Below are 15972 nucleotides of genomic sequence, written 5' to 3' on the forward strand. Positions count from 1 at the left end.
TTGAAGTGCCCTGGGGCTCTACTCAGACAACAGCATTGAGATTCACCAATATGATGATGACAAACAACTACACCTGAAAGTCTCCTCTGCTCCAGGCGTCTTATGCCTTAAACTCTGCCTGCACCTCATCCAACCTTGGAAGTCCTGCACATACCTAAAGCTCAATCCAGCCAGGACAGAATTCCTGTTGCTTGCCAGGAAAAGCAAGCAAGAAATACTACAAACCTGGCACCGCAATGACCTGAACCTTTATGTCTTTGAACCCAAACTTTCACTGAATGGCACGTCACTTGAATATATCTTAGATGACAAAACCTCACCCTCAAGAAATGCACTGCCAAAAAAAAAATACAAAAAAAAAACAACAAGATGACTTGGTAACAGCTCTCTCTTTGAAACAAGGAGAATTTGTTTTCTTCCAGAAAGTGTCTTCAGACTGCTGTTCAAGCTCTAGTACTCTCACATCTGGATGGTGGTAACACTCTGCATCTGGCCCCAAGACCGCACAGTGGAACCACTTGAGGGTATCCTAGACCCCACAGCACATCTATATCAGGCCGAAGGAAATATCATCATGTCACCTCCCCCATCCCGATGGAATGCCTTCGGCTCCCCTTGTTGGCCCACACCATTTTCAAACCTACCTGCATTGTATTCAAAGAAACCATAACCAACAACCCAGCTTATCTTGCAGACCAGCTCACCACCTCTTGCGGCTCCATTTCCATCTACGTACCCAGGATAAGGAACAACATCCTCATATCCACAATAACCCCTCCCAAAAATGTTACTCCAATTCAGGAAGCAGCTAAATCATCACACTGCAGTGAAAATCCAATAACAAGCGACCGCTCATACCACTTGTTAACCATATGTTTGCCAGTGAACCTGTACAGCACTCGCCGGCCATTTTGAGTCAATCAATCAATCAATCAATCAGGTAATTTATAAAGCATGCTACTCACCCGTCAGGGTCTCAAGGTGCTGGGTGGGGGGGGGGGAGCTACTGATCGAATAGCCATGTTTTGAGGCCTATCCTGAAAGTCAGGAGGTCCTGGGTCTGGCGTAGGTGGAGCGGTAGGGAGTTCCAGGTCTTGGCGGCGATGTGAGAGAAGGATCTTCCTCCGGCAGTGGTGCGGCGGACGGAAGCGAGGGCGAGGCTGGCGGAACGGAGATGGCGGGTGGGAGTGTGGAAAGTAAGTCTGTTGTTGAGGTAGGCTGGACCGTTGTTGTGGAGGGCTTTGTGTGCGTGGGTGAGGAGTTTGAAGGTGATCCTCTTTGTTACGGCTAGCCAGTGTAGGTCTCTGAGGCGGGATGAGATGTGGTCGCGGCGTGGGACGTCGAAGATGAGGCGGGCGGATGCGTTTTGGATTTGCTGCATTTTCGTTCCCATGTAGAGTGCCTTTCTGTAGTCTAATCGGCTGCTGATAAGAGCGTGGGAGACTGTTTTCCTGGTTTCCACGGGGATCCATTTGAAGATCTTGCGGAGCATGCGGAGGGTATTGTAGCAGGAAGAGGAGACTGCATTGACCTGCTGAGTCATGCTGAGGGCTGAGTCCAGGATGAATCCTAGCTTGCGTGCTTGAGAGGTGAGTGTGGGTGCGGTTCCTAGGGAGGTAGGCCACCAGGAGTCGTTCCCAGCTGAAAGGTTGGTGCCGAAGATGAGGATCTCTGTTTTGTCAGTGTTTAATTTGAGGCGGCTTGATTGCATCCAGTTGGCAATGGCGTGAAGTCCATTGTGGAGGTTGTTTTTTGCGGTTGCAGGGTCTTTCGTGAGGGAGAGAATCAGCTTGGTGTCGTCTGCGTAGGATACTATATTTATGTGGTGGGTTCGTGCTATGTTGGAGAGTGGGGCCATATAGACGTTGAAGAGTGTTGGGCTGAGGGAGGATCCTTGGGGGACGCCACAGATGGTCTTGGAGGCTTTGGACAAAAACGGTGGAATGCGGACTCTCTGGCTTCTACCGGAGAGGAATGAAGAGATCCAGTCGAGAGCCTTGCCTCGGATCCTGGCGTTGTGGAGGCGTGTGCGAAGGGTATGGTGACAAACGGTGTCGAAGGTTGCGGAGAGGTCCAGGAGGATGAGTGCTGCGGTTTCGCCTTCGTCGAGCATGGTCCTGATGTCATCTGTAGCAGCGATGAGTGCGGTCTCAGTGCTGTGGTTCTTGCGGAATCCGGATTGGGAGGTGTCGGCGCCTTGTTGTCTTCCAGGAAGCGAGATAATTGGCCGTTCACGATTTTCTCGATGACCTTTGCTGGGAAGGGGAGGAGGATGATGGGCCGGTAGTTCTTGGGGCCATCTGGGTCCGCCTTGGGTTTCTTCAACAGGGCGTTGACATCGGCGCGTTTCCAGCTCTCCGGGAAGGTGGCTATCTCGAAGGAGCTGTTGATGATGTCGCGGAAGTGGGAGGCGATGATAATGCTGGCTTTATTGAAGATATGGTGTGGGCAGGGATCCGAGGGGGAGCCGGAGTGGATGGAGGCCATGGTGTTAACGGTGTCTTCATTGTTGACATGGGTCCAGGTGCATAGGAGGTTGGTGTCGCTTGGTGAGTTGGGGTCATGGGTGTCTGTGGTTGGCAGGTGGGTCTGGGGGTTTAAGCGGTTGTGGATGTTTTCAGTCTTTTGATGGAAGTAGGTGGCAAGGGAGTTGCAGATCTCCTGTAATGGCGGGGGTTTGTTGGAGCAGGGCCTTGGGTTGGAGAGCTCTTTGATGAAGCCGAAGAGCTCTTTGCTGTTGTGAGCATTGGTGTCTATGCAGCTTTTGTAGTAGGTTCTTTTGGTGGTGCGGATCAGCTGGTGATGTTTGCGGATGGCAGTCTTGAGGGCGATGAGTAGGTTTGCGCTTCACAAATATCACATACATACTTCAGGATATCACATGAACCAAATTCCTTTGGCTCCCTTCCAAGAGGAACTTGTATGCTCCCACTCTTAAATGGGAGTTAGAGTGCCCCCAATACAAGGGCATGACACAGGAATGGATGCAGAGCTTTTATTTGCACTGGGGTTGGGTTGCACTGACGTGTATGTGGCACTGCTATTTTTCAGAAGGTTTTTTGGGTAGCGACTGCAAGCACAAGCAATTGCCAACCAGTTGAAAAAGAGAAAACAGGTCAAAAGCAAACTTCTATTAGGTATTGTTTCTAATGAGTTAAATACTGGTGGGAGTGGTGTCTGAGGTAAAGATGGTTCTAAAAGGGGAAGCAGAGTGTAAGGTGGTCTTTACAGGGCTGATATCAATAATCCCACAGGGGGAGCAACTTGTAAGGTGATACAACCAGGATTCATTCTTTTGGAAGGAGTTTTGTGTAAAGGCAGGGTTGGCACCCATGAGGACAAATTGCTTACCTTTTCCTTGACCCTTCGACCATCTCGAAATCGTGGAGGAAAGTTGCAGATGGCAGCCAGAGCTGCTGTGCAGATGGCCACTTGTCGGTCTCTTGATTCTTTCACGTTACTGCTATCATGGCCTGCTGGAAGAAGTTACATGTGTAAGTACATCACAGGTTGTAACAATGAAAAGCCTTAACCTTTTGCACTTTTGAGGAAAAGCATGTTCATGGCACAGGTCTGAGGCCTACAATACAGGCTCATTACTATCAGTTGTGACTGGTCAGCATCAGGGGAGCATGCTAGGAAGGTGCCTAATCAGCTGTATTACAATGGCTGGTTTAAATGAACAAAAGTCATTTAATATTCAGCAAGAGAGCAAGAACAAGAGAGATAGCCGAGGTGCCTCAGATGATGTAGAAGAAGGAAAGCCTTAGCCTAAACACTCTACTTGATCATCAAAGTAATTTCAACTCTTTGCACCCCAACCCCTCTTTATTAGGACACCTTTACAGTTAAACCATTACTAGGTCAATGATTCATATGCAGAGAAGAAAATATGTGCGACTGCCAATTTCTCTTCTACCTACTACTACCAATGGTGACGATTAAGTGAAATGTGGGGATGATGACATTGCCAATCGTAAATTATTTCAAAGCAAAGGCAAAACCCCATTAATTTAAATGGACCTTTTTGGTGAAATGAATCAGGTTAAAGTAAGGAGGAACGTTAAATTAGTGAATAAAGGTGGCAAACTTCTTGTATGTTTTTTGTTGTGTTATGTATCTTTACTTGTATACAGTAATAAGATGGGGCTAGGGGAAAATGAAAGGCACTTTTTCTATAGTTTGGTTATCTGGCTCATGTTCGTGACATACACTTAAGTGCCTCTTAAATCTCCTGGCGTAGTGTTGGGAGAAGAATGGAAAGAGGGGCCCCCCTACTTCCATGTGGTAATGGCTGCAATCAGAAAAGGTGGTAATGTTAAGATTTAACCCTAGAAAGAAAAAAGAGAAGAATCTGTTAAACACAATTATCAGATGGTCCAGTCTCTTGCAAAGGACTTGAACAAACTCCCACACTCTTCCAGAGAACAATCCTACAATAGTAAATTTGACTAGAATGATTTTATTCCATTTTAGAAGTACAGATTAATTCAGCCCACTCTACGAAGAAATATCTGACAGAGCCCATGTGAGGAATCTTTTTAACAAGTAGGTTAATTTCTAATTTCTGTGTGTTGCTCATGTTGACGATCTTAAGAAACAAATTATAAAACAATAAAAAACTGATTTGGAAGCAAGCTTTTGAAGATTAATCTCTCGACTAATAAAAACACTTTAGGCAGAGGCCCGCCCCACCTTGCGTCCTTTAGAGTGCTAATATCTGGCAATAATGGCCAGCCAATGCATGACAGGATTTTCAGACACCCATGATACATATATTCACTAGAGAAATAGCACCCCAAGAGCTGATATTGCAACCTCTCTTTACATGAATTGAGCCCCCGGTCGACCTGGCAATAATTTGTTTGCTTAAACACAATTCACATCAATTGTCTTTTCATCTGCTGCCCGAGCTGCAGATTGTAGGTTCCTGTGTAGTCCAGTTGCAGTTCCAGTGGCCAGAAGTCGAAGTAAATGTTGCGGAGGAGTCCTGCTGGAATCCTGCATGCCAAATCTGAGGACCCACCCAAGAGGGGGACCCTAAATAGCCCTGGAAGGGGTATTGGTCACCTAACAAGGTGACCACCTATCAGGAGTGGGCTGTGACATCACCCGCCTGGCCTTGCCACTCAGATGCTCCCAGAGGCCTCTGCCCACCTCGGATTCAAGATGGCAGAAACAAGTGGCCACCTGGAGGAGCTCTGGGCACCACCCCTGGGGTAGTGATGAACAGGGGAGTGGTCACTACCCTTTCCATTGTCCAGTTTCATACCAGAGCAGGGACTGGAGGTCCCTGAACCGGTGCACACTGGTGTATGCAAGGAGGGCACCAAATGTGCCCTTCAAAGCATACCAGTGGCTTGGGGATGCTACCCCTCCCAAGCCATGTAACACCTATTTCCAAAGGGAAAGGGTGTTGCCTCCCTCTCCCAAAGGAAATCCTTTGTTCTGCCTTCTTCGGCTTGAGCTGTTCAAGCAACAGGACGACGGAAACCCTTCTGTAGGATGGCAGCAGCACAGGCTGCCCAGGAAAACCATGCAAACTGGTAGGAGCAAAGCTGGGTGTCCTCTAAGGAGCCCCGTGAGTGCATGGAATCATACAACCAATACTGGCAACAGTACTGGGGTATGATTCCAACATGTTTGATACCAAACATGCCCATGTTCAGAGTTACCATTATGTAGCTGGACATTGGTAGTGACCTACATCCAGAACAGGGGTAAAATGACTTCCCCTACACTGATGAAGTCCAGGAAAATGGAGATGGAGTTCGTGAGGGCACTTCTGCTCATGCAGGGGTGCCCTTACACACAGGTACTTGCACCCTGCCCTCTGGGCTAGAAGGGCTTGCCATAGGGGTGACTTAGTGACCTGGTGCAGTGACCTGTAGTGAAAAGGGTGCATGCACCCTTTCACGCATGCTGCAAAAGCAGGCCTGCAGACGCACTTTGCGTAGGCCCCCATGGGTGGCATACATGCTGGGAACCCCCCTGGTGCCCCAATGCCCTGGGTATCTATTTATCATATACTAGGGACTTATATGGGGACACCAGTGTGCCAATTGTGGGGTGTAAAAAGTTAGGGACAATGAAATCCAGAGGGAGAGATCACAGTTACTGGGGTCCTGGTTAGCAGGATCTCAGTAAACACAGAAAAAACACACTGACATCAGGCTAAAAGTGGGGGTAACCATGCCAAAAAGAGGTTACTTTCCTACAGAGGGTGTAAGGAAATGCCTCTTTTTGCATAATCTCCCCAAAGTGTTTTGACTGATGCTGCTGGTTTTTCGACTTTGAAGGTGCACAGTCTCCACGCGACCCTTAAAAGAATGTATGTATGAATGGTTCACACACAGGTGGCATAAATTAACTTACTTATAAGTCCCTACTGTATGGTGCCAGTAGTACCCAGGGCCTGTAAGTTAAAGTGTCTCTCATGGACTGCAGCATTTTTTGTGTCACCCAGTGTGAGACAAAGGAAAGTATGATTCCTAGCCCACCATTTCTGGTTTGCAGTGCAGTTTGCTTGCTAACTCTGTTTTGCCCTTTAAATTAAACCCAAGCCTTCGTTTTTAATATTTTCAAGTCTCCCCTAAGGAAGGCCAACTGAGTCCTAAAGGCAGGGTGCATTATATTAAAAGGTTTGACATGTGTTTTCTTAACTTTACATGTCATGACAGTAAAGATCCTGCATTGTCATTTTTACTGTGGTAAGACTAGTAAGCCCAATTGGCAAGTACAGAGTTACACACTGACAACTCAGTAGTGCTAACTTCTGAATGGGACTCCTAAATTTGATACTTTAAAGTATCAAAAGAATTGGTGAATTAAACCCAACTTGATTGTTTAATGTAACAAATACCCATATGTCACCTTTAATAAGTAGAGACACATACACACACACACACACACACACACCCACCCCCCCCAGCAAAGAGAGGCTGCACCCAGACTGAACTGCACCTGCTGCTCCTTGGGCTGGGCAAGATAGGACTGTGCCAGTGGTGCCCTCCTCGAGGAAACGTTGTCCCCAAACCTCAGATGGAAGGAGATTCACATGCTATGCATATATCTTCCCGACATCTTGGGCTGGGCTCGGATTGTTACAAGTTTTTCTTCGAAGAAGTCCTTTCTGAGTCACAGGATCGAGTGACTCCTCCTCTCGGGTACAGTGCGCATGGGCATCGACTCAGTTGTTAGATTGTTTTCCCGCAAAGGGTGAAGGAAGGAGTGATGGAGTATAAGAATACAAAGAGATGTCCATGCAAATGTAAATGTATCTACATATGACCAAATGTTAAACTTGAACGACTACAGGCTTCCGGGGAGGAGGGAGGGTGCATGTGAATCTGCAGCACTACATGCCACGAACAGATGTACACTGGGTAAGTGACATTTTCCATTCAATGGCATGTGTAGCTGCAGATACCCATGCTATGCATAGACTACAAAGCAGTTAGTCCTCCCAAAAATAGCGGTGGCTAGCCTGTAGGGGTTGAAGTTGCTTGAAATAGTGTTCTTAAGACAGCTTGACCTACAGTAGCTTGTTGCTGCGAAAAAAAACATCAACATAGTAGTGTTTTGTAAATGTATGAGGAGTTGTCCATGTAGCTGCTTTACATATATCAGCCATTGGTATATTTCCTAAAAATGCCATTGACGCGCCTTTCTTTTTTGTAGAATGTGCTCTAGGAGTGATCAAAAGTTGTCTTTTTGCTTTGATATAGCATGTTTGTATGCATCTGACAACCCATCTTGCTAATCCTTGTTTTGACATAGGATTGCCTCTATGTGGTTGTTGAAAGCCAATGAAAAGTTGTTTTGTTTTTCTAAATTCTTTAGTTCTGTCTATATAGTACATAAGAGCTCTTTTGAGATATAGATTATGAAGAGCTCTTTCTGCCACAGAGTCTGGCTGTGGAAAGAAGACTGGCAATTCCACTGTTTGGTTGATGTGAAAAGGAGATACTACTTTTGGTATACATTTTGGATTTGTTCTAATTACAACTTTATGTTTGTGTACTTGGGAAAAAGGTTCTTCAAGAGTGAACGCTTGTATTTCACTAACTCTTCTTAAAGAAGTAATAGCTACAAGGAAGGCAACCTTCCATGTTAAAAATTGAATTTGGCAAGAGTGCATGGGTTCAAAAGGTGGGCCCATGAGTCTGTTAAGTACAATATTTAAATTCCAAGAAGGAACTGGTGGTGTTCTGGGTGGCATAATGCGTTTTAATCCTTCCATGAAGGCTTTAATAACAGGAACTCTGAATAGGGAAGTGTGCTGAATAGTTTGTAAATAAGCAGATATTGCAGTAAGGTGGATTTTGATGGATGAAAAAGCTAAATTTGATTTCTGCAAATGAAGTAAATAGCATACAAAATCTTGTATAGATGCTGTAAATGGATCAGTGTTTTTAGACTGACAGTAGTGGACAAATCTTTTCCATTTGTTTGCGTAACATTGTCTAGTAGTAGGTTTACATGCTTGTTTAATTACTTCCATACATTCTGATGGAAGTTTTAGGTAACCAAATTCTATGACTTCAGGAGCCAAATCGCTAGATTGACAGCTTTGGGGTTTGGGTGCCTGATTTGACCTTTGTTATGTGTTAACAAATCTGTTCTGTTTGGGAGTTTGGAATGAGATACTACAGACAGATCTAGGAGTGTTGTGTACCAATGCTGACGTGCCCATGTTGAGGCTATGAGTATCATGGTGAGTGATGTTTGACGTAGTTTGCTGACCAGAAAGGGAAGGAGTGGGAGAGGGGGAAAAGCGTAGGCAAGTATCCGTGACCAATTGATACATAGAACATTGCCCTTGGATAGGGGATGTGGGTGTCTGGATTAGAAGTTTGGGAATTTTGCGTTTTTGCTTGTTCCGAATAGATCTATTTCTGTACCAACAATGAGCGGCACATCACCATAGTTTATCTTAAAATAAAATTCACTTTCTGTTCAGTAATACTTAATGTCCATAAATCACATATTATTCCATAAATTAAAAAATTGATAATCCTTATTCCTCCTTGAAATTCTTGTATCCAAATTGTTCCTTAGATTATCCCAGTCATCCAAATTGCTCACAATTTTGTCCCACTCTTGTATCCAAATTGTTCACAACATTATCCTAGTCATCCAATTTGTTCACAACTCTGTCCCATTCAGTCTTGTATTCAAATCCTTCACAACATTATCCTAGTCATCCAATTTGTTCACAACTTTGTCCCAGTAAACACATGTTTCGTCTAAGGTGTACCCTTTGACCTGATCAGGACTTTCTCCTTTTATGATGAACTCTCTCAAGCATTTAACTGTATGCTTAATTCGCCATCCATCTTGCTTATATTGTATACACTAGCTTTCCATTATTTCTGTTGTAACGGAGCATTTCCTTTATATCCACGATCGCGCCAATGCAAGCGGTGCAAGGGGTGGCCTTTATTCAGCAACGATCCTGAAGGTCGGTTGCCAACAGTCTTTTTTCGGGCCAAGCCATGGCCTTCCGGCAGTGGTGTACCCAAGGCCTTTGATTGTTATTTTTTATATATTGGCGTAGGGGCAGACGTACTCACGTGCTGGCCAGCAGTGATGGGTCTATCATCTTCAGATTCTTGCTCGGAGTCGGTGTCTCAGATGGAGACTGCTGTCTGCGCCTGCTCTTCCTCCATGACGTCGAGATGTTCAGTGCTTTTTGACACCATTTCTAGTCTTTTGGCCCTGCGATCTCTCAAGGTCTTCTTCGATCAAAATGATGGACAGGCTTCGCGATCTTCTTCTCGACGGCCTGGCGAAAGGCAAAAATTACAAACCAGATGTTGGTCTGCATATGGGAACTTTGCGTGGCACTGAGGGCAAAATCGAAATGGAGTCCGATCCATCAGGCTTCCACGCGGTAGGCCCAAACAGGCCCGAAGGTCGAAATGAAGATTCCGACGATACTAGCGGTTCGCTGCTAGATGGAAAACGCAACTGAAACAATACCGACGATTAAATAGGTTTTCTAAGGTTTTCCGATTCGAAATCTCAGAGCGAGAGGAAAAAGATCCGAACCCGACAGCGGAAAGAAAACAATCTAACAATGGAGTCGATGCCCATGCGCACTGTAACCGAGAGGAGGAGTCACTCAATCATGTGACTCTGAAAAGACTTCTTTGAAGAAAAACAACTTGTAACACTCCGAGCCCAACCCCTTGGAGTCCTAAGGTAGGTTACATTATATTTTATGTGAGGATATAACTGCATACGCAGCTATGCCTCTGTGATGCCTAGTTCGATAACTAGATTTTGCAAGTGAGCAGGGAAGCCATCTTAAGGTATGTACTGGGCACTGGTCATTACGAGTTACCCACCTACACAATGACTTCACTGAAGCCTACGGTGTTTGATATCAAACACCTCATCTTAATAAAGCCATACTGATGCCTGTACTGGATTTATTATGACATGCACTCAGAGGGCAACTTAGAAGTGCCCCTTGAACCCCACTAGTCTTCAAGTGTGCTTGCCGACTGGTATTGACCAGCCTGCCACCACACACACCTTTCTAATGCCCTGCAGTTAGGAGCCAGCACTCTCCGAGGTGAGGAAACAATGCCCACTCTAGATAAGGTGTTATCACTTCCTCCAGCAGGTTGGCTAGTGATTCTGCATACCAAGGTCAGAGGCTTCAAAGCCCCTTCTGTCTTTGATATGTGACCACGGGTTCCTCCAGACTTGAAGAATGCCACCTCCTGCCCCAAGTCCCATTTGGCACCAGGACAGGTGGGAGATTAGCTATGCAGTAGGCGTATTGCACCTCTAGGCTAGTCACACCTCTAAGGTGGGCTGCCTGATGTGCTCCAAGAAAGAAGGGTTCCACCATCTTATTTTTGGTGGAATTAGGAACTCTGGGACAGGGTTATGCCCACTGTAGAAAGCTGGGTTCTTGTTGCAGTACCCCTCCCCCCACAAACACTCCTTTTGCCTGGTTTTTGATGCAACTTTGACTGAAGTGGACTGGGTTCCTGCTAACCAGGTCCCCAGTGCCAGTGTTCCTTCCCCAAAACAAGACGCCTGGCCACTTGATCCCCAAGCGGCCAGACCCTTTAGTACCTCTGTAAGTCCCTAGTAAATGGTACCTCTGCTACCTAAGGCATGGGTAATGAAGAGGGCCCCTAAGAACTGCAGCACAACTTGTGCTGCTCTATGGGGCCAAGCACCAACCTCATGCAGAATGCCGCTGGAGGCTGCGAACACAAGGTGAAAACATGCGTGACAACTATGTCAGAAAACAAATGTATGTAATATTTGTAAGTCACCCCTTCAGCAGGCCTTACAGCCCTAAGGCAGGGTGCATTATATTGCATGTGTGGACATATCTGCAAAAAATGAAATATGCCCCTGCTATGTCTGTCGATTCTTAGACATAGTAAGTGTACAGGGAACCCATACTAAATACATGTGCTTGACACTGGTCAATATGAGTTCCCCAGCTACATGATGGCTTCACTGAAAATAGGGATGTTTGGTATTAAACATCTTGTATTAATAAACCCTCACAGGTCCCAGTGATGGATTTATTAATACATGCCCCCAGAAGGCACCTTATAGGTGACCCCTGAAAACCTACCAACTGCCTGGGGGCTCAAAGACTAGTACTAGCCAGCCTGCCGCCAACAGACAAGATTCTGACCCCCAAAACAAGGCCTGCTCTGGTAGGGGTTTTAGATACCCGTCCCAACTTGATGACCTGCAAATCTGCATTCCAAGGCAGCAGGCTTCAAATAAGCCCACCGCCTCTGGTATACAGATCTGGCCTTCCTCAGAGGACGATGCCAACTCCCCTGTCCCAGGGCCCATCTGGCACCTGGGCAGGCAGGAAAGTTAGCTATGCAGGAGGCCTGTTGCATTTCCAGGCTGGACATACACAAAGGGTGACCAGCATGAAATGAACACAGCCTTAGGAATTCCAACATCTTGTGTGTGGTGGAGTTAGGAATTCTGATAAAGGGTGATGCCCACTCCCCAAAGGAAGAAGCCATCTAGGGGGTGCAGTGACCCCAAGGGTAAGTAGCCCATTTGCTACTATCCTGCACTCCCCTTAATGTCCACTAAATTGAGTATTTTGAGGAACCCCAGATACCAGGATCTCAGATTTTTGCTGCACATAAAAGAAGAAGTGGAAAAGAAGACTGCTGAGCCAGAGAACCGAGGACCATGACAGACTTTGCGCCAACCCTGCTAGCCTGCCTGCTGCACCTGACTCTCAAGGAGCATCTGAGCTCTCCTGCCGCTGCAACCTCCAAGAAACAGGGAGAGCTGCCAGTTCTTCACAAATTGTCAAGAACAATTCTCTTGGAGTAGAGTAGCTGCTTTCCTACATATGCAGGCAACCCCAGAAATAACTGAGAGGACCAGGACCACCAAAACCGGACACCGGACATCACCACTGCACCGAGCCGCCTAACCCAAGCTGAAGTGGGCCAATGGTGCCAGCATGGTTCCTAGGCCCTCCAGAGACGAAGCCCACCTTGAGCTTGCCCACTGTGGACTTCCCGACAGTGCCTGCAGTCTGTGACTGCAGACCCCCCCCCCATACCGCGACTGCCTCTGGTGATGGAGGCCCAGATGGTCCACTGCACCTCTGCACCCGGGCGCCCTAGACGGAGGAGAAGCAGACAACAGGTGTTTCTACGTCCCCCAGGCCCGTGAGACCTGAACCCACTGGTTGGTTCAGTCGCACAGGACTCCAGGGCACCAGACACTGAACTGCACCACCGCACCCAGCCACCCCAGTGCTGTCTGAGGTAACATGCTGATGTGGCCTTGGACCTCACTCCATACTTACCCTGAATCCAGGAGATGGGTCCTGAAAAATGCACTGTCAACTTTTGCAAAATATAACAATTCATATCTCGAAAAGTACTCACCTGATTCCAGTGATCTTGGTATCTAAATTGATATAAAAGCATGCTTTATTTTTATAAATTGGTGTTGGATTTCTTGTGTGTCTCAATTACTGTATGTGTGCGCCTTACATGCTTAGCACTACCCTCTGCTATGCATAACTGCTCACCCACACGACTACAAAAGAGAGCATTTGGGGTGTCATTTGTGCCTCTGTGATACCTTTGGAGGTTTACTAGGGCTCTTTGCACAGTGTGCCTCATTTGGTCCATTATTTAAAGAGACAGCTTCCTACACCTACTCCCCACAGGAAGTGGTCACATAGGGGCTGTAGTGACACCATGAGTAAGCAGACCATCGGCTACACCCCTCACTGCCCCTAAAATTAGTATTTAAGTGGCCCCTGACACCGGGAACTCAGATTCACTTGATCACAAAGAGAAGAAGGACAAAGAAGAAGGACAAAGAAGAACCAAAGAGGCAAGAACTGTGGACTAGCTGTGGACTTGGCACCAAACCCTGCATTTCTGCTCCTGCCCAACAACTGCAAAAATCGACTTGTCCTGCAGCTGTGCATCCTCCCAGAGCCTTGGAGGACATCCAGCACTTTGCCAACCAGCCAGCATCTCCCTTGAAGTGAAGGAGCCACTCCCCTGGAGCCAAAGACCGCACAGTCAGGTCCAACGATCTGCTGACCACCAGGTCCACTGACGCAGCAGCCCAGGAGGTGGTCACTGAGTGTCCAGGAGATCAGCCCTGACAATCGAAGTAGTCTTCGAGATGCTGATCCATCCCTAGAGACTCCTTGCATCAATACCCAGGGTGCCGGAGCCTGTTGCAAGCACCAAGGCTTGTTTGTGTGCAGTCCGAACACCACCCCCGCCAAAACATACCTGCATGTCAAGGGACTTCAAAAGAGACCACCTCCATGTCTTGCTGTGTTTTTTTCCCTCTTCAGCAGGTGCACCGAGAACTGTGAGAGCCTCAAAATCGCCAACCCGCCGGAGAAAACACCTGCGCACCGAGTCCCCCAGCCCGAGTCCATTGAAACCAATGGTGTCTTTGTGGTCCTGAGACCCTCAAGAACTAATTTCACTTTCTGCCGGACTGGTCCCCCAGTCCCTATTTGCAGCCTTTCTCTACAGGTACTTTTTCCCCACTGACTTTATTTAGCGTCTAGCATTCGAGGCTACCACTGCTGAAAGCACCCCTGTACCCGGACACACCACAGTAGGTAAATGTGAACTGTTGGTGCTTTCTTGGACCTTAGTCTTTACTTACATCAAGTCCAGAAGAACAGTCCTGTAAGTCATTTGCAAGTGACCCTATGCAGTGTATGCCATAGGATACCATTACTGGCTCATGCCTCAAGTCTGACAGCTGTATTTTCTATGGCTTTGAAAATTGCGAACTTACTGTAGGAAGCTGGCTCTCTATATACTATATCAAAATGAGATATAGTGCGCACAGAATCCAAAGGTTCTCCAGAGGCTTAACAGAGGCTAAAGTAAATAATAGTAATGCTCTCTTTTGTGGTAGTGTGGTCGAGCAGTTAGAATTATCAGAGGATAGTGCAAAGCTTTTGTTGTACACACACAGGCAACAAAGGAAGCAGGCACTCAATGACTAACTCCAGGCCAATGGTTTTTATATAGCAAAAATATATTTTGTTACTTTATTTCTAGAACCACAAGATTCAGTTTGCAGGTAAGTACATTTGCAAGTAAGTAGCATGCATATGTATCAACACCACTTTCAATTTAGCAAGTTAAACGTTTTTTAAGAAAATAGCAATAATCTGTTTTAAAAGTTACTGCAATTTTCAGAGACAGTTCTGGGGGTGGGGGAAGTTAGTAGGATTCTAAGGTAAGTACAAGACTTACAGTTCCACTCTCAGGGGTTAGGATGGCCACAGGTTGGAGTTCAAGTTTACCCCAAACACCCACCACCAGCAACACGAGGCTGGCCAGGTGCAGCGGTCAAAGATGATGCAAGATTTAAAATGGGCTCCCATGGAGACTGGGGGCACTCGGAATCAGGCCTGCTTGCAGGTAAGTACCCGCGTCTTCCGAGGACAGATCTGGGGGGGTAGGTGAGCAACAGGGGGCCACAGGTCAGCACCAAATACACGCTCAGGGTCGCAGGGGCAGGCGGGTGCAAACACAGCATGGAGCTCCCAATGCTTTTCAATAGGGGGACGCAGGGGTTCACAAAGATGCTGCAGGCTAGGTCTAGGGGGTTGGTTCCGGAAAACCACAGGCTAGACAAAGAGGAGGGCTGCCTGCTGAACGTTGCTGGACCGGTGGTCGGATTACCCAAGGCCAAGGGGCTGCGGGTGCAGGGGTACCTTTAGGCGTCGGGAATCTTCATCCCGTTGTCACGTGGTCAGGGGGATCCTCCGGATTTAGGCTTCGGGCATAGTCGGGTTGGCCAGGAGGGGTCAACCCAGGGTGGACACAAGGTCAGAATCGCCTCAGGACCTGCTCTGGACTGGTGGGCCACCAGGACACGGGCCTTGGGCATCGGGTGCAGAGTGGGCAGAACTCTCAGGCCCGGGGAAGTTCTGGAGTCCTTCGCTGGACTTTTTCTGGACAGGGCTGCTGTCCACAGTAGATCTTGGTCCTCTGCTGTGCAGGGAGTCCTCTTGAGGCTTTTAAGAGGTCATTGGTCCTGCAGGATGCCTCGCCTTTTTGTAGCAGGAGCTTCAGAAGCTGGAGACTGGCCGGTAGGGATGGGCCAAATCAGTTGGTGTCGTCAGTCTTCTCTGCTGGGGTCAGCTTAGCAGTCCTATTTCCTTCTTGAGGTCACCAGGAATCTGACGAGCTAGATTCACGGGAGACCTTAAATCCTGGATTTAGGGGCGTACAGGGGTCAGGCGGCAGTAACTTGTCCTCCAAACCAAGATGGATGATTTTGCAGGGAGGGGGGTCACTTCAGCTTTGGACACCTTAGGGTTTGTCCTAGCTGAACTGGTCACTCCTCCTTGTTTTTCCTAATTTTCCCACCAGACTTGCTGCCAAAAGTGGGGCTTTATCCGGGGGCGGGCAACTCCACTTGCTGGAGTGCCTTGGGGTATTGTAACAA

At 47.3% G+C, this 15972-nt stretch overlaps 1 protein-coding gene across 3 annotated transcripts in view; it reads right to left on the minus strand.

Moving 5' to 3' along the window:
- Positions 1-15972, minus strand: part of STK36 (serine/threonine kinase 36) — a 254800-nt gene that overhangs the window by 122462 nt on the left and 116366 nt on the right. For 2 of the 3 annotated variants that reach the window (XM_069244414.1, XM_069244417.1), the window contains exon 15: positions 3352-3476. In XM_069244414.1, coding sequence (XP_069100515.1) covers positions 3352-3476 — 125 coding nt within the window. The remainder of the gene's footprint in view (positions 1-3351; positions 3477-15972) is intronic. The other variant, XM_069244415.1, reaches the window with a different exon arrangement.

Source organism: Pleurodeles waltl, chromosome 7 (genome assembly GCF_031143425.1).
Source record: "Pleurodeles waltl isolate 20211129_DDA chromosome 7, aPleWal1.hap1.20221129, whole genome shotgun sequence".
NCBI classification, from domain to species: Eukaryota; Metazoa; Chordata; class Amphibia; order Caudata; family Salamandridae; genus Pleurodeles; species Pleurodeles waltl.